The following is an 18,921-nucleotide window of genomic DNA, read 5'->3' on the forward strand; positions in this document are numbered from 1 at the left end:
CAGGAAGGTTGAACTTCTCCATGTCCCCATCCCAAATGGCACCCATCATACGTAATGCATGTATGGATAAATTCTCCAAGAGAGGAAATCTCTTTCCTCCATCTTGGTTAGCTGTTTTCATAGAGCCGACCTGGCCGCCTGAACTCTGATTTTATGTATCCTACACTACAGGAAGATGAGGAGAGATTGGTCTACACAAGGTTTACATTTTCATGTAAAATATATAGAAAAATATTCCAACACATTTCAGAAAATCTTTTGTAAAATATATTTTGGTCCAAAAGCTGATTAGCAAAAATATAGGCTGTGCAATCACAATGGTCACAAGGCATCACATATTCCTACTGCACCCATTCAGCCTTAACAGTGTATTCAACTTCTCGAGTTTTCTACTATAGATTACACATTTAAGGCTATCGAATTGCATAAAGCAGCTGAAATGTAGTGCTATATTCTACAAGTAACACATAATACCAAGCTGGTTCTTCAATGGAGTATCTAATAGTAGTAGTCGTCAAATTTGAACAAGCACAGACCATCAATCTCTACTGATCTTTAATTCTAGTCTGGTCCCAGATCTGTTTACGATCTTGCCAACTGTATTGATGTCACTGTCAAGACAAAACATGTTTGCCATGACAATGTGTGAAAGGCAGTCGGTATGGTAGCAGACAGACTGGCACTCAAGCTACTTTTATTCCCAATCATTCTTGAGAAGTGCTTCTTTTAAAAACGCTGTTTGATGCGCAAAAAAAAAAAAAAAAAAAAAGGTGCAGCAATCAATATGTTCAAAATAACACTTTCAGTCCAACAATTGGTTCTGGTCCCAAGTCCAATCATGATAGCGAACTGCTCAATGTTTCCACTATATTAATTCGGCAGCAGGGAACCACCGCTGCAACATTTATATATCATTTCTGCAGAAGCGCTTTTAAATAGAGAAGTCATTGGCTCAATGACTAGAAGTCTATGGGAACAGCTAGAATGTCCCGTCACCCCAGCTACCCTTGCCCCCACTGCTGAAATTCTAGGGGAAACACAGACTCAATATGATCCAAAGTGAGATGATGATGAGGGACGTTCATGTCTTTCCCTTTGAGACAAAGCGCTCTGATATTTACTGTAGGGTTCACTACATTGATATGTTCCCGTGTCCAGTCATATTAGCATACTCACTCAGTAGATCGGACCAATCCAGGGTCGTGTTCAGTAGCACTAAAATAGCCATGATTTCTGACTGGACAAGTTCAGGTAGTTAGTATCTAGTCATTGGTAGTGTTGTACCTTCCTGTTTCAAACCTTTTCTCCTGTCTGGTACTTAATATGGACATGACCCAGGATTTCAACTGACTGGGTTAAAGGGTCAATCGGGGATTCAAACAACAAAAAAGCAGTCAATGTATCAATCTCAGGTGTCCCATTAAGTCTAATCAATCCTTTTCAGTGTAACATCTCTAGGACACAAGCAGCAGTATTAGCTTAAGTACCCTTGGCTCCAAAGTCAGTCCGAGTGCTTATCACATTCTTCTCATAAATATCAGTCAGCAATACATTACAACAATGGAAAGAGTCTGGTGTGAGATCAGACTAAAATAATCTGTGTGTGTACATTTTTTGGGGCAATGTTTCATGATATAAATGTGTAGCAGAACAAAAGATTCAAAAAAAGATTCAAATCTAAATGGGAAGTAGCAGTGGTGGTTATAAACGTCCTGCTATGCAAAGATGTTGGAGATGAAATCACGAAATCGCTTGGCATACTGTTCTGGGTGGACAGTGGAGATTTCAGCACCAGCCTGTAGAGAGGCATAGAGAAGGGATAACGTCAGACTGAACACCTCATATTAGGAATGAAAAGTATCAATGAAATGCTCATTTTACAGTTGAATTTTAACAACTAAGGTATCTAATACAAGATACTAATCTCAGATGTGATTAGCCCACCATTGGAAAACAAGGGTAAAGAAGACAATTGGGATTAGGTAACTCAATTATTTATGAACAGAGAATGACATTAGAAAAGCAGTAATGGACACAGTATGCAATGAGAATTACATTGCATCTAATATCATAAGGTGGAATGAAAGCTCATTTCTCAATATTCCTAGCATTCTGAATCTAAATGATATCTAATAGGACAGACCCTAACTAACCCCCCTTCCTTCTCCCTTTTCACTCACCCCATGCTTGACAGTTTTGGCTGCATGAGCGGCTTTCTTCTTGGTGTCGTACTGTGTCAGAACGTCTATCAGACCCATGAAGTACACCTCCCTCTGAGGGGCTCCTGAGGGGGGAAACAGAGAGAGATGCAAATTAGTCACCGCTCAAAAACACAAATTACCCAAATTACCCAAATTGCAGTGTAGCTGTAAATCAATGACAGGAGTAAAATCATTAGTGAAATCAATTCAGTAGGTAAATGGAGAATCCAATTGCATGAATTGACCCCAAACATGTAATTTCACAACTTTGCCTGGAACTCACCAGGGGCACTCCTCATGGCGTACACATCCACGTAGGGGTCAAATTCCCCGGGCTCCAGGGGCTTGCAGGAGGCCATGTAGCCAGCGATGCCCTCAGGAGACGTACCGTAGGAGCCCACGTTAGGGGCCTGCGCCAGGCCGTTCTCAGGCTCCCCCTCTTCCTCATTGGATGGCTCCTCTCCTTCTTCCTCCTCCCTCTCAGCCCGCCCCACGTCGTGAATACCCAACAGTAGGCTGTAGTCCATGATCTTTAGCTTGACCAGAAACTAGTGGACACACCAAACAATTACTATGGATGGAAATGATGATATCATGGTAACAAACAATGTTTATACTACCACCTTGTGGTAGATTCTTAAAATAGAATAGGAAGGCAGGTTCTAGAACTGAAAACATCAAAACACAAATTATAGTTCTCGTTCCCTTTGAGTTCCTTGGAGGTCACCCTACCTCCACATCTCTGTTGAGTTTCTCCATGACCTTCTCCTTCTGCTCCTCGTTCACGTACACCTTCTGCATGTTGTTTCTGAAGTCCATGTCCTTGTAGGTGGGGAGCTCTTTTACCTGAGGGACAGTTATGAAACATTGAAACAGACGCATGTTCCAAAGAAAGTAATGACAAGAATTTAGAAAATGTACTGTGGGTGCGTAATAAGACTAGTCCCTAAGAAAGGCAATTTCACATGTACACTACCGTTCAAAAGATTGGAGTCCGTTAGAAATGTCCTTGTTTTTGAAAGAAAATCACATTTTCTGCCAATTAAAATAACATCAAGTTGATCAGAAATACAGTGTAGACTAGAGGTCGACCGATTAGTCGGAACGGCTGATTAATTAGGGCCGATTTCAAGTTCTCATAACAATCGGAAATCTGTATTTTTGGACACCGATTTGGACATTTTTTTTTTTTTTTTTTACTCCTTTATTTAAATCTTTATTTAACTAGTCAAGTCAGTTAAGAACACATTCTTATTTTCAATGACGGCCGAGGAACGGTGGGTTCACTGCCTCGTTCTGGGGCAGAACGACAGATTTTCACCTTGTCAGCTCCGGGGATTCAATCTTGCAACCTTACAGTTAACTAGTCCAACATTCTAACCACCTGCCTCTCGTTGCACTCCACAAGGAGACTGCCTCTTACGCGAATGCAGTAAGCCAAGGTAAGTTGCTAGCTAGTATTAAACTTATCTTATAAAAAAAACAATCAATCGATCATAATCACTAGTTAACTACACATGGTTGATGATATTACTAGTTTATCTAGCGTGTCTTGCGTTGCATATAATCAATGTGGTGCGTATCGTTGCTATAATGTGTACCTAACCATGAACATCAATGCCCTTCTTAAAATCAATACACAGAAGTATATATTTTTAAACCTGCATATTTAGCTAAAAGAAATCCAGGTTAGCAGACAATATTAACCAGGTGAAATTGTGTCACTTCTCTTGCGTTCATTGCACGCAGAGTCAGTGTATATGCAACAGTTTGGGCTGTCTAATTTGCCAGAATTGTACGTAATTATAACATAACATTGAAGGTTGTGCAATGTTACAGGAATCTTTAGACTAATGGATGCCACCCCTTAGATAAAATACGGAACTGTTCCGTATTTCACTGAAAGAATAAACATCTTGTTTTCAAGATGATAGTTTCCAGATTCGACCATATTAGTAACCTAAGGCTCATATTTCTGTGTGTTATTATGTTATAAGTCTATGATTTGATAGAGCAGTCTAACTGAGCGATGGTATGCACCAGCAGGCTCGTAACATTCATTCAAACAGCACTTACGTGCGTTTTGCCAGCAGCTCTTCGTTGTGCGTCAAGCATTGCGCTGTTTATGACTTCAAGCCTATCAACTCCCTAGATTAGGCTCATGTAACTGATGTGAAATGGCTAGCTAGTTAGCGGGGTGCGCGCTAATAGCGTTTCAAACATCACTCGCTCTGAGACTTGGAGTGGTTGTTCCCCTTGCTCTGCATGGGTAACGCTGCTTCGAGGGTGGCTGTTGTCGTTGTGTTCCTGGTTCGAGCCCAGGGAGGAGCGAGGAGAGGGATGTTAGCTATACTGTTACACTGGCAATACTAAAGTGCCTATAAGAACATCCAATAGTCAAAGGTTAATGAAATACAAATGGTATAGAGAGAAATAGTCTTATAATACCTATAATAACTACAACCTAAAACTTCTTACCTGTGAATATTGACGACTCATGTTAAAAAGGAACCACCAGCTTTTATATGTTCTCATGTTCTGAGCAAGGAACTTAAACATTAGCTTTCTTACATGGCACATATTGCACTTTTTCTTTCTTCTCCAACACTTTGTTTTTGCATTATTTAAACCAAATTGAACATGTTTCATGATTTATTTGAGGCTAAATAGATTTTATTGATGTATTATATTAAGTGCTCATTCAGTATTGTTGTAATTGTCATTACTACAAAAAATGTTTTTTTTAATGAAAATTGTCAGATTAACCGGTATCGGCTTTTTTTGGTCCTCCAATAATCAGTATCGGCGTTGAAAGACCTCTCGTGTAGGCATTGTTAATGTTGCAAATGACTATTGTAGCTGGAAATGGCTGATTATTTATGGAATATCTACATAGGCGTACAGAGGCCCATTATCAGCAACCATCAATCCTGTGTTCCAATGGCACGTTGTGTTAGCTAATCCAAGTTTATTATTTAAAAAAAAGGCTAACCAGAATAGAAAGAGTGGGAGGCCCCGGTGCACAACTGAGCAAGAAGACACTAACATTAGAGTGTCTAGTTTGAGAAACAGACGTCTCACTAGTCCTCAACTGGCAGCTTCATTATATAGTACCCGCAAGGTTAGTGCCAGTTTGCCCTGTTTTGTGAAGGGGTAGTACACAGCGTTGTACCAGATCTTCAGTTTCTTGGCAATTTCTCTCATGGAATAGCCTTCATTTCTCAGAACAAGAATAGACTGACGAGTTTCAGAATAAAGTTTTTGTTTCTGGCCATTTTGAGCCTGTAATCGAACCCACAAATGCTGATGCTCCAGGTACTCAACTAGTCTAAAGAGGTCATTTTTATTGCTTTTTTTCCTTCCATTTACAACATTAACAATGTCTACACAGTATTTCTGATAAATTTGATGTTATTTTAATGCACACAAAAATGTGATTTTCTTTAAAAAAAACAAGGACATTTCTAAGTGACCCCAAACTTTTGAACGGTTGTGTATGTTTGGGTGAGATACACATTCTTAGTCTCCTTACCCGCTCTTTGTCACTTGCTTCACGAGACACCAGAGAGCCCTGAGTATCAATAAAATAACAGGTTAATAGGCAAGATCAGGGATTATATGACCTCTGAGTGGAAATCATGAAGTGGCTAATGAAACAAGAATTTTACAACAGGTGAGTCTAGGTTAACTTTACCTAAATGCCCAGGTTTCCCAGAAATCCCGGTTGGAATAAGAAGGGAATAAGCAAAAATCATCCAATCAAGAATTCTGGAAAACCTGGAAGTTTGTGTATATCTAGGTGTGTGTGTGTCTCTCTCACCTTGACGTTGTACTGTGTGTGTGTGTTTTTTTGCGTGAGTCTCTCCCTCTCACCTTAAGGTCATACTTCCTGTGCACCACCAGTCTGTGACTGAACATGTTCCTCATGACGATCAGGTAGGTCTCCTCATTCTCCACACCCACACGATACATCCCCAGGAACTGGGGCAGCAGAGTGCTGCCGTGGCACTTCACTATGTGCTGCAGCCAGGGAGAAGACAGGAAAGAATGAACGGCAAATAGACTATGGTTGTGTCTGAAATGGCACCCATAGGGCTGTGGTCAAAAACATGCACAAGTACTGTCCAAAGTACATTCATTATGCATTCACATGACTCCTTTCACCCCTGGTTGAAGATGAAATGGAAATGTTTTTCAACCAAACTGCTCTCTCCATCTCCCAGTCTTACATCCTGTCCCTCTATCCAGGTTACAAATGTGTCCCCACGCAGACTGATCTATTAAAAAAGGGACACACTTTAAACTGACCTCATTCAGAGTTCTCCTGACTGAAACGCAATGTAGCTAGCAGAATGCTAACAAAAGATATGATGCTTTGAAGAGACTACGGTACTATTTATATTCTCCGCTTCTATTCTTTGGAGTCTGCATGGAGCAAAAGTGAGCGGCAGTGGCAATGTGGATGGGATGCAAGATAAACAACACCCCCAGGACACATAAGCCAGGTCCCAAATGGCACCCTACATTGTGCACTACTTTTGCTGACCTAACAAACTTGAAGAATGAGTACCAATTCATTGAGGCAGCGGCACCCCCTGCTCTACAGACCCCACAACAGCGAGCATGCCACACCCACAACTACACATTTTAGAGTGGCCTTTTATTGTACCCAGCACAAGGTGCACCTGTGCAATTTTAGTTTACCTTTATTTAACCAGGTAGGCCAGTTGATAACAAGTTCTCATTTACAACTGCGACGTAATGATGCTGCTGTTTAATCAGCTTCTTGAAATGCCAACCTTGCCAGGTGGAAGGATTATCTTGGCAAAGGAGAAATGGTCACTAACAAGGAATTGAGAGAAATAATATCTTTGTGCATGTGGAACATTTCTGGGATCTTTTATTTCAGTTCATGAAACATTGGACCAACACTTTACATGTTGCGTTTATATTATTGTTCAGTGTATATCAAACAATGTAGCTAACACAGAAATCTTGTGTTTGATCCTAAATTAAATTGAAGCGGTCTCATTAACTTGGGATGGAAATGTGGTTTTCATGCAAGTAGGGTCATACCGTATATAAAAATAAATCACGACAGCTGTGATGGAAACAAGTTGTTTTGGTACAATTTTATAGGCTGAAAGATAATTTGTTAGTTCGACATGGTGGGATCTTTTTGTGTCAGTAACACCCGTTGAATACGGGCCGTGTCGGTAAACTTTTGCAAAAAAAGCGGCATGAAATTGTTGCCAACAGCACAGTTGCAATCTCCAACACTCTGGATAACATGAAAACAGCCTAACCAGCTCTGCAAGTGCGAGTAAAATGGCCAGAGTGAGGTGTGCTCTCATTTGTTTCTGGAAGTAGCCTGCAAGCTAGCCAACATTAGCCAGTTAACTTGGGTGCTTGACTGCTGTTGTGAGGTCAGAACGCTCGGATCAACCCTACTGCTTGGCCAGAGAGTCCAGTGTACACTCTGAACGCTCCGAGGCTCTGATTTTACCACCTGACAATGCGGTAGAGATAATTTGTCCTCACCCAAATCCTCGGATTAGCTCAACTCCAACTTCAGACGGTTGAGTCAAAAAATACTAAATGTGCCAACTAAAAGACTATTTTTGCGTATTTTAGGGTAGTTTTTTGTACCAGCATACTTTGACCTTGAATTGCGTGCATGGTACGCAAAATGTGTTCAGGTTGGCAGGTCTGCTTTTGACCAGAGCCCGATGGGCCATTTGGGATCCAACAATAGAGATTGCAGTGGCACTGCAGACTCAAGAGCTCTGCTGCTCCGATGATAATAATTATAATAATCTGTTCATTCAGTCACAAATGACCCACGCAAGCAAACACTCTAGCCTAATACGGCTGTTTAAATAACCAGGGCCTCAAGGTCAGAGTGCTGATGTAGGATCAGTTTAGCCTTTAAAAAAAAGTATAATGAATATGATTATGGACAAGGACGGCCTAATCCGAGACACAATTTTTGAACACGAGCAAGGCAACTCGTTCCTCTGCTAACCAGAAATTCACATCTGGTGAATGGAATGGCGAGTCCAAGGCTTTCAAATGAAATGTATGCCAAAATATTTTCCCTCTCTTTAGCCCGAATTGATTAATGCCAAGTTCAATTAGAATAGCTGTGAAAAAGCATACTGACCAATGCATCTCCAAATATTGTCTCTCCTCGCCTAGTCGTGCAAAACATGAGGCATAGAAGAACAGTCATAATAACACCCTATTACAATAACATACTGCAGTATCACCAGAGTACAGACCAGACCATGAGACAAAGTATTAGATGCTAATTTGCAATTCTAGGAAGCCCACAATGTTTTAATGCTTTTGACGCATCCAAACAAAGTTTTTGTTTATCAAATGCACTGTTCATTTGAACCAGTAAAGCATTGCAAAACTTCACCAAGATAAAGCGCAACCTTTACCCTCACTTGGACTGTATCACAAATGTCACCCATAGGGCTCTGGTCAACAGTAGCGAACTATAACGGGAATATGATGCCATCCACAGGCTTCGAACAGAGGTTAATTCAGCTGCCCACAGCCTGGATGTCATTACATTACCTGGTGGTATTCAGACAGGATGCCGTGCATGTCTGCCACGTCCTCACTAGAGATCTGCTTTATGACCAGCGTGCGGTCGTAGGAGGTCAGGAGGATACCCAACCCCTGGGTGTCCCCACCTCTTACAGGAGGGCTGCGGGTCAACGACACCTACAGGGATGAGAGAGAAAACAGGTGTGCTTGAAAATCAACTGCATGATGATAAAGTTCATATTTATTGTTTTAATAGTCATTCGCCTTGTCCATCGGTGTGTCCCAATAACATCTCCTTTCTTCTGAAGTCTGCACTGGTCACTACTTCACACAAATCTAAAAGCATTGGATGGGTGAAGGTATGGGCTAGTGGGAGTTTCCAAAGTTGTGTCAAACATAGCAACACTCATACCTGGTAGTCGAGATCCTCAATTCCGAAGCGCTCCCGAAGATTGCGGAACACTTGTGGACAGTATTCTTTAAACTTAAAATGTCCAGGTAGATTCTCTCTGCAGGGGAATGTTGAACAAATTCTCAAATACTTGCAGTGTTTACTCTCCCTCTTGCCATTCATTCACGGTGTAACATACCAAAATAATTTCTTACTTTTTGCCATAGGTGAAAGATGAGAATATGTAACTAATTTAGTGACATAGGCTAATATTTTGTGTGTGTAATATATATAAACAGTATTGACAAGAGTGCACAAACATTACTTGTTGAAGAGGTGATTGTTGACTTTGATCTTAGTGTTTGCTCTGAAGTCGTCAGGCAGCAGCATGACAGGAACAGGCACTTGGTTTAGGTCATTAATCTGCAGACAAACAGAAATAAGTACGGTACTCCCATTAGCTAATGTTACTAGGCTTTCATAATGGGAAAACACATAATATGGGATCATCATTAGGGTTAAAGATGCAGTTAATAGATAGCAAACAAGATGGAAATTATTTTTATGACAGCCTGCCCTGTAGCCCGGTCATTCGGGACCACACTGGCTAACTTTTCTATCAGCAAAGCCCATACAACACACAGTCCATGACGCGACACACTTCAGTGTCAGCTGATAGTTAGCTAGTAGCCAGCAGCAAGTTGGTTAGTTAGCCTGCTGCTAGTGTTACTGACACAAACAACACTAGCCAACGCGTTTAGCAATCAACCAGACATTAACCCAGTTAACTTGTCATCGGAACGGTTTGTTTAGTTCATGTTACATTTCTACTGAATGCGCATAAATTAGTCAGTTAGCTACACTGACAGCTAGGTTTGATAACTAGCTAGCTACCTAGCTAACTAACTACAGCTAACTGAAGTATCTAGCTACTGTAGATAGCTAGTTAGGTAAGCTAGAATAACTAACATTGAAAACATAACGTTTCATACTCACCGAATGATTTACACCCCACATAAAAACGCTCAAGACTGGGCCACTGGCACGAAAGACCTTCACCTTTTGCTGCACAAAATGTTTCTTTTTGGTTTTAGTTTTTGGAGCCAATATCACCATAGGACTGGAAACAGCGTTGCCGCTGGACGCCATCGTAGAGCTTGCCTGGCTTTGACTTGCGTGTGAACTTTATTTTTTCTTCTCCGGATTCTGATCTTTCGCAAACTGACTTCCCGGTGTCACTGCGTAATGTTACCGGAGCAATCACGTCTGAATTCAGATCAGTATTAGCCTACATTTGTGCTTGTTTTAACACTAATTTTAGATTCCAAACTAGTCTTCTTCAGATATATTCCAGTCCAGGTAGACTCAAAAAAAATATTGAGGAATTGAACTGCTGACCCCGGTTGTGTTGGTCCACCTGTGTGTTCAGGTGATGGACAGTTGTGAAAAGCCAAAGAGATGTTACAATCATGTCATGTGATCTTATAGGCGGAAACTTGTCCATTTCTTTCATATAAAATGTTACTGACTAGTGACTAACCGTAATGGGATACTAGAGCTGTCCTCACAGTTCTGCTACATTGTTGTAATGCAGAGCTTTCCTATGAGGAGAATAAAGTTCGACTATGAAAGTAAAGGAGCTAAATCCTGCATATGTGCAGCTTTCCAAAGATACATTCCATAGAAGACAAACATGACACTTTTTGATGAATTTTCTCACTAGAAAAGTTGCAGCCTTCATCTACCTATCTCAGCCACAGCAGTGCCTATGACTAAATTTGACTGAAACAAGCGTGTTGTCCGAATGATTCACATGATACACTCTCATCTCTCTTTGCTTATTAACTGTGCACACCTACTCAAACTGAAACATGACAAGGGATCCATAAGATTAAGGTTCGTTTCCCAATTTTGCATAATTGTACTAGTGTTGTTACCCTTGCCTGGTGTTCTCCCCTTATTTTCGCCATCACTGGCCTTAGAGCAGCTCCAATGTCATGAGGTGTGTGCATCGCAGATGACACTATTCCCTATTTAGTGCACTACTTTTGAACAGGACCCCTATAGTGCACCAGTGCATGGCTTTTGACCAGGGCACCATATAGTGTACTACAGGGAATAGGGTGCCATTTGGGACACAGGCCCTCCGCTCTGTTATTACTTCTGACATGCCATCTCTCATATGCTTCGGGCCACTAATAATTACAGCATTGCAACAGAAATGGATTACACTCTGCATGTTTAAATGCATACATTTGGTGGAATCGACATTATTAACCCATACTGATCATCATCACATTGGGCTTTAGTTGAATATATCTTGTCTTTAAGTCTGCATATAAACCATGCTCTTATATAGGATATGCTACAAGCGATGTTAATTACATAGCATTTTGATGTCTTCCATCTGAGCACATTTAGATTGTTAATTCTGTGCACAGAGAGGGTAGCTATAGGATGTCTCGTATATTCACTTTCCTAAGAATAGCAAATGTAACCACCCTAGATACAGAAGTAGGACATGTGGTGTGATTTAACAAAGGACACTGCTTACTTTCCTGCATCATCCTCTGCGAGACCTGCATTTCAAATTCGTATGCATTGACAAATAGGATATTCTATGCTGTTTCCTTGGAAACAGACATGTGTCCTTGTATACTGTAGATGCTGGAACAAATTGTCCTTTGCATCCCCTAGACATGGTAGAAAACCTAAGTCATACTAATGCCTATTCATTCCTACTACATACGTGTTATTAACGTGTTGGTTCATCTTTCACTTGTTGTTTTATCTTAACGTGATATGGACAGAGACAGTTATTAAATCTTAATAACAGTCATTTTAAATCAGCTCAGCTGACATAAGAGAACAGTGGCTAGCAGAGTAGCTGTGCTACACCTGTGCAGTGCTTCAGATAGTGACTATGACTAAGCAGCTTTGTAAAATGAATGAGATCCGATACCACTACAGCTACTGCACTGGCGAAGCTCACAAATAAAACACACAGTAATGCTCTTTTTTTTATATTAATATATGTATTTATTGTTATTCATTTTGATATCATTTTTTAAATTTTAGGCTTTGTAAATATTAGGCCCCCTGTGCATGGCCCTACCATCACAGCACATACATTGGGTGAGAAATAGAAATGATCTAATCACACAGTTTATCACACAATTCAAAGACAAGTAAGTAACTGTAACATATTCAAACTTAATTGACCAAAATTAGCATTGTAGTAGGGTATGCCATAAGCAAAACATTATCATGATACATTCCAATATTAAATGGTCAAAGTATAAATAAAATTGAAAGAAAATTAAACAAAAATCATAACATGTACAGCAGTTGAATAGCTCAGATGTGTGTGGTGAGATTCTCCATGAGGGTGCTACCGCGTCCAAAGCACAATGCTCTCCCTAGCAAATAAATAAAATAACCTCTGTTTTTAAATAAAAAAAACTGCTGACAATATAAAAATACATGGCATTGTAGTTCATTACATAAACCAACAATTTATATATAAAATATTATATTGACGTGTATAAAAATATGCTTAACAACTTCTTGAAAAGGGTAACAGCCATAAGCTTTTTTTTGTCTGCCACTTCAGAACACACACTGTCAACCACAAAAATCCAACATATGTACAAACAATCAACTATTAGAGCAGTCAGAACGTCATTTCAACAACAATGGACTGTTTCACATAGCCTAACTATTTTTCTGACACGATTATAGGATAAGTGTAAAATTCAAGCAGTGCTGCATGGAAATTCATACTCCAAAATAAATTAAATAGAAAAGGAATTTTCATCAATTGAATTAAGTATCATAATGTCAGTGTATCTTTGGAGAAAGGGAGAGAGGATGGTGACGGAGACACGTTTTCAAACATTGTGTCACACCAACACCAGCGTAACAGTATTTCAGCCCACTTAGATAAAGGCCCAGTGCAGTCAAACATGGGATTTAACTGTGTTTAAAAAAATATATTTCCACACTATGAGTTTGGAATTATACTGTAAAATTATGAAAATTATGATAATGCCCTTTTAGTGTAAGAGCTGGTTGACCAGACCGCCTGAAATGTCAGATTGTTTTGGTGGGATAGAGTTTTAGCCTGCCTGGTGGTAAATTACTTAATAGGCCAATAAGAGAGTTCAAATAACTAGGTTTCAGTTTTTCCCTCCACACTCAAACCACTCCCAGACAGTCCGAGCTAAAGTTTTGCTTGAGAAATTGCAATTGAAAACAATCACAGTAATTGTTACCCAGAAAGTATTTGATATTGAGATAAAAACGGCTGCATTGGGCCTTTAATAACAAACACAGGCAGTGTGAGCTATCCTATAAAACAGAAAATCTACAACGAACATACAAACAGACGAAGCCAGGACAAGAGCCAGGGAATTCAATATTGAGAAATACAGCTTTGATATCAGTTAGTTGAGTCAGTGAGTAACAAAGCAGTAATGTGAGATAGATAAGCTACTGCACGTTGTCACACTGAATGATTCAGAGGACTGGTACTGCTGCTGCAAACTGTTGAACATTCAGCTGGATGTTGCCACTATAGTACTGTACTGTAGGTATGTGTCTTTGTTAGGCTGTTTCTTGACTAGAGGACAGTAAACTAATTTGGGGTAATTTCCATAGGAAGTGGTTTAATCCCTGGTGTCTCCTGTCCAGGCAGTGTCTAGCACAAGCTAAAGTCACCCCCTCTCCTCCTCCTCCTCCTCCTCCTCCTCCCCCCATTACTCCCCCTCCTCCTCTTCCACCTCCTCCTCCCCTTACTCCCCTTCTTCCTCCTCTGCCTCCTCCTCCCCTTCCTCCCCCTCCTCCTCGTCCTCCTCCTCCTCCTCTCCCTCCTCCTTCTCCTCTGCCTCCACCACCTCCTCCTCCCCTTACTCCCCCTCCTCTAGGCTCAACATTTTGGGACAAGGACCTCTCTCACTCTCCATCGCATGGTAAAGTGCCATCTTCGCTGGCACGTGAGGGCAAGGCAGTACCCAGCTCATCCACACACCAACAGTGGCCACGCTGCATACCCTTGGAGGAGCGACACTGTGTTGTGTGACAGGATAGAGAAAGATAACATGTCATCATACCACATAACTATTGTGTTGCATGCCCACAGCCTAGAGGGCCTGGAAGCAATGTCCTTTATCCAAAGCTATTTTTTGGGCTGAATTGAATAGAGAGAGAGCATGCAATTGAAAAGAGGAATAAAAAAATATTGATTAACCTTTATTTAACTGGGCAAATCAGTTAAGAACAAATTCTTATTTACAACGACGGCCTACCCCAGCCAAACCCTAACGAAGCTGGGCCAATTGTGCACTGCCCTATGGGACTCCCAATCATGGCTGGTTGTGATACAGCCTGGAATTGAACCAGGGACTGAGGTGACGCCTCTAGCACTGAGATGCAGTGCCTTAGACCGCTGCGCCACTCGGGAGCCAAAATAGCATGCCACTCTCTTGATCTCAAAAAACACATATACTATTCATACACAGGCAAATATTCACGTCAACAGCCGCGCTGCGCTATAACTACCTGCTTTTTCCTGTAGAAGCCCCGAGTGTCACAGTTGGGGATATAGATGTCACGATCAGACTGAAAGATAGTGAGCTCAATACCCCGCAGAACACTATTGAGCAGCTTGCGGCAGGGTGCCTAGAAAGAGGATACATTGATGAATACAGAAACTATACATTCATAAATACAGCAACTATACATTGATAAATACTGTAACTACTGTATACAAGGAGAGAGCCTACATATTAAATGGCAGTAAGAGAAGCCCATGGTTGATGTTAGAAGACCCTTTCTAGCCTATTAGAGTAGCTACAACACGTGTGGATATCATAGAAGATTGAGGTCACTGATGCAGCATGAAGCCAGAAGCAAAACATATTATATGTCACATAATATCATGTCATTATATAATGATATTGTTAAACAAGGACGGTCTCTTTCCAAGTCACTTAGACAGTGGTTTGAAGCAACTGTGTGACTATGTATGCAGTATCTGTCAAATTGTAGAAATAAATTCTATGTTGGGTTTGTGTTTCATTGCAGATCCACCTCCTCTCCTCTCCTCGTAAAGTGAAAAACCCAAGGCCGCCACAGTCGAGTCTAAACTTTACTGATTCACATCATGGTCTATTAGTTCTGCCGCATAGCAGCATACACATCATGCGCCATAATGTATGGCTTTAGAGCACTATATGTGGTACTGCTGTCGCTGTATCACCCAGACAGCACAGCAGCTTCAGTAATAACTCTCCCTACCCGACTCCTTCCATCATACAGTATCTATCTGTATGAATATGAATGCATTATGTAAGCAGCTCTACATATTTCTCAGATTTAAACAGGTGTGGGTAAATGTAAGTAGGAGTCATTATTAGCTTACTGCATCAAGTGGCTTAAGCAGGTACCGTACTTGGATAACACTTACCTTTTCTATTTCACCACTTTGTGAAGGATGTGGACCTATAGGAGAGAGCAGCAACATTACCATGAATGCATTCAACCAGGGCATTACCAAGAACCTTAAACCATCTCTGATATCAAAATATAAGTTAGAAGTGTTTTGCTTCAAGCTGTTGCAAGACACGAAGCATCAATCATATACAAGTGCAAGGCAGGAAATGTAACACCTGTATTGTATTTGAGGTTTAAAAAGGCGTCTGAAGATTGTAATTTCCCTTACATTTTTTAAATTATCAACCACTACAGAAAATGTCCATGAATTATAATCCACATATAAAATCACATTTCCTGCTGCTGCAGGATTATTTTCCTGCTGTAGTAAACTGGCTCAACTCAAGACCCTGTATCTTTACTGGACACAGTGATTCGGCTCTGAATTGATATTTCCTGTAGTATGTCCTTCCTAAGGAATCGCAGTGGCTTAGTCTGAACAGTAGATGGAGACCCCTAGCAATGAAAAGCATCATTATCTGACTGTAGGTGACAGTATAACACTCATTCTGTGCTGTCAATAAAATGCACAGATCACACCCTTGAAATGCATGCATGTACAGTACCATCACCGTACACATCCATATACACACACACATACTTGCACACACATACTTACACAAGCTCCAACGTACTGAAACACCTAAAGCGTTCCTCAAGTGTCTGTGCATCATAGTGTTGACTACATCTTTTTATTACATGACTGATGATAGGCTGTTCAATCCAACATTTGAGACTTCTAGTCCAACAGTCTCTCAAATTAGATTTTTGTCACAAGACACCATGCAGTGGCACTGCAGCATAGAAATCAAGACCATGCAGCCTTTTCAAATTCATCTTTGGTGCCTGTCATGTATCTAACACTAAATGTCATACTCTTATAATAAAACAATACTAGCATTTATTTTTGGTGCACACCAACATAGCATACAATCCTCACACTGATGATAAGAGAATGTGTTTCTTACTTATCAGTCTTACCTGATAAACTAAGCTGTAGTATAATTGCCCTAACACACACAACACAGAGCTGAATTTAATAATATTAGATGTGCCAGTGGTGTGTGTCTCAGTCTTACCTGTGGGGTGGGGCCTCTCCGTGGGACTGGTCCTGCTGTGCTTGGTGCAGAAGCCCCTGCCCTGCAGCAGCGCCTGGAGTGGGCTGTGTTCCTGAGGAGGGGGCACGCAGCGCAGCCCCTTGGCACAGCTCATGGTGTACACACCACAGGGCTCTCCCTGGGCCAACATGGATGTGCTGCCTGCTTGTCCAATATGGTCCCGGGGGGCCCGACCTGCCCCCAAAGATTCTCTACAAGAGGGACAACCCTTGTAGGGGCCCAAGCGGTTAGCCAGAATCCAAGATCCGCAGTGAGCAATCAGCAACAAGACAATAGTCGTTAAGTTAGAAAGGAGAGGCATTTTCTGTCCAGGTCTCAGGTTAAGCTCCACACACACGCTCTCTCTCTCTTTCTCTCTCTGTCAGTCAACTGTGGCTGATGCTATTTCTGGATGTATATTTATCTCTTTCTCCTCTTTCTCTCTGTCCTCTCTCCGTCTCTTCAGCTTTGCTTGGTGCTTAGCCGGTTCAATCGTTAGGCAGCCAGGAGTCCCCTGCAGTGCCAGAGGAGACAAATTGAGATCGAGAGAGACACAGCAAAGCAGCAGCTTTTAAAGATCTGAAAGGCGGTGATAGAGAGGGAGAGAGAGAGCACAGTTATGACACCTTCAGGGGCTGGGACTCAGAGAGAGAGAGAGAGAGAGGGAGAGAGAGAGAGAGAGAGAGAGAGGGAGGGAGAGAGAGATGGAGGAAGGCAGAGAGGGAGTAGAGAGAGGTGGGGGGTGGATTATTTTCCTTTTGGAAATTAGCTAAATCTCCCCCACCCCTTCTTTTTCTACTGTTTATCAGCACACCCCCATAGACTGACCCCTTTCCATAGTAATGTTAAACATTTTACATGTACAAACAGTATACATGACAAAATATACACTTTCTCCCCATTATGCATTGATGTCAGTCAGACCATTCTGATCATATTTGCCATGGTAACAATTACGGCAAGGTATAGAATTGCATTCAGCTATACTGGCTGCAATGTCTAGCTTTATGGGAGTTGTTCTAATACTCTTGTCAACCCCGACCACAGAAGAATACAGAATACTGCTTGGATCTCACAAAAGAGGTACTACATGAAAAAGTAACTGATAAATCAGTTAAAACTACAACCACTGATCCAATTGCAGATAATTAAATAGATATTGAACTGTCCGTGTACAGAAGAATGGTGAAAGTTAAAATAACCAAACAAATACCTTATTTTACCTCCTAAGTACAATGTAATAATGATCTACACAGATGTGTGCCAAATGTTAATTAAGAAAGGGTTCCAGAAGTAGAAGTGTTTTAATGTAAACTGATTGCCATGAAAAACACAATGTTTCAGAAGCTGGCATATCATGTACCACTTTGTGTAATACATGTGCATAACTATAACCCATTGGAGTTTGCTGGATCTTTTCCAGATCAAACAATGTTGGATGAATTGGTATCGTTCCACTAGGGAGATTATCCCACCTCCTGCCAAACTATAGTGAATGTGAATTGAGACCAGGAATGACAGATCTTGATAATGGCAGGACTGGGTATTTAACACATTGTAACCGTTTCGTAGAACGTAGTTTAGTGAAGTTTCATAAGAGGTTGTCTTGATTTCTCAGCAGTCTTTTTACAAACTCGAGAATATGTGTGGACTAAATCATATAAAGAAGTTATTCAGTCTTGAGGGGACAGTAGATGGTAGATTCTGATTTTCTTGCCCATGCTGCCATTGTTTGCATTGGAAGAGGCATCCACTGGATAATTAAGGAGGACTTGCTTGAGCTGGAATGTACATACTGACTGTAAGAGGGAAAGGCTGTGTCAGGCATGCAGCTACTAATAATGCAATCCATCTATGCACTCAACCGTTTAAGATTTGCTTCACGGGCGCCATCTTCAAGAGATCACTCACTCTCACCCATCCTGAGCCTCAAACCTCTTCATACCACTTACAGTTCCATTGTATGTAGTAAAAAAGATGATCTATGTGTTTTTAGATTTGTGATTATAGTAGGCATAGAATAACAATTGATATGGGGCTATAATGTAGATTACAGTTAATTTGATAAGCCAGCCTTAGCTGGAGGATCATAGAGCAGAGATGTAGATTGATGCATTAGAATTAGAATGGCTCTAATGAACCAATAGAATTACAATGGCTAATTCTATTTCTAAGTGTTAGA

The 18,921-nt window shown here is 40.9% G+C and overlaps 2 protein-coding genes across 2 annotated transcripts; both read right to left on the reverse strand.

The window, feature by feature from the left end:
* Nucleotides 1-253: 253 nt before the first annotated feature.
* pip4k2ca (phosphatidylinositol-5-phosphate 4-kinase, type II, gamma a) lies at nucleotides 254-10,578 on the reverse strand. Its single transcript, XM_064957515.1, has 10 exons — nucleotides 10,147-10,578; nucleotides 9,476-9,573; nucleotides 9,172-9,268; nucleotides 8,787-8,936; nucleotides 6,075-6,221; nucleotides 5,734-5,772; nucleotides 2,934-3,047; nucleotides 2,485-2,749; nucleotides 2,181-2,284; nucleotides 254-1,796 (listed from the first exon to the last, which is right to left on the reverse strand). The coding sequence occupies exons 1-10, from the start codon at nucleotides 10,297-10,299 to the stop codon at nucleotides 1,716-1,718; spliced, it is 1,248 nt and encodes a 415-aa protein (XP_064813587.1). The 5' UTR covers nucleotides 10,300-10,578; the 3' UTR covers nucleotides 254-1,715.
* A 1,597-nt stretch (nucleotides 10,579-12,175) lies between these two features.
* On the reverse strand, nucleotides 12,176-17,114 carry igfbp6b (insulin-like growth factor binding protein 6b). Its single transcript, XM_064957516.1, has 4 exons — nucleotides 16,722-17,114; nucleotides 15,617-15,651; nucleotides 14,710-14,829; nucleotides 12,176-14,217 (listed from the first exon to the last, which is right to left on the reverse strand). Exons 1-4 carry the CDS (start codon nucleotides 17,059-17,061, stop codon nucleotides 14,104-14,106), a joined length of 609 nt encoding a protein of 202 aa, XP_064813588.1. The 5' UTR covers nucleotides 17,062-17,114; the 3' UTR covers nucleotides 12,176-14,103.
* Between the last annotated feature and the right edge of the window lie 1,807 nt (nucleotides 17,115-18,921).

The sequence above is a fragment of the Oncorhynchus masou genome, chromosome 33 (assembly GCF_036934945.1).
Source record: "Oncorhynchus masou masou isolate Uvic2021 chromosome 33, UVic_Omas_1.1, whole genome shotgun sequence".
Lineage (NCBI taxonomy): Eukaryota > Metazoa > Chordata > Actinopteri > Salmoniformes > Salmonidae > Oncorhynchus > Oncorhynchus masou.

Bases quoted from the DNA above. Each gene is read 5' to 3' on its own strand.
- igfbp6b (XM_064957516.1), bottom strand. From the start codon at position 17,061: ATGCCTCTCCTTTCTAACTTAACGACTATTGTCTTGTTGCTGATTGCT. The intron at 14,830-15,616 runs GTAAGTGTTATC...TCCTCTTTCTAG, and splicing joins AAAGTGGTGAAATAGAAAAG to GCACCCTGCCGCAAGCTGCT. The intron at 14,218-14,709 runs GTAGTTATAGCG...CACACAACACAG, and splicing joins GCTTCTACAGGAAAAAGCAG to TGTCGCTCCTCCAAGGGTAT.
- pip4k2ca (XM_064957515.1), bottom strand. From the start codon at position 10,299: ATGGCGTCCAGCGGCAACGCTGTTTCCAGTCCTATGGTGATATTGGCT. The intron at 5,773-6,074 runs GTGAGAGGGAGA...ATTGATACTCAG, and splicing joins ACAGGAAGTATGACCTTAAG to GGCTCTCTGGTGTCTCGTGA. The intron at 2,285-2,484 runs GTGAGTTCCAGG...TTCCCCCCTCAG, and splicing joins CGCCATGAGGAGTGCCCCTG to GAGCCCCTCAGAGGGAGGTG.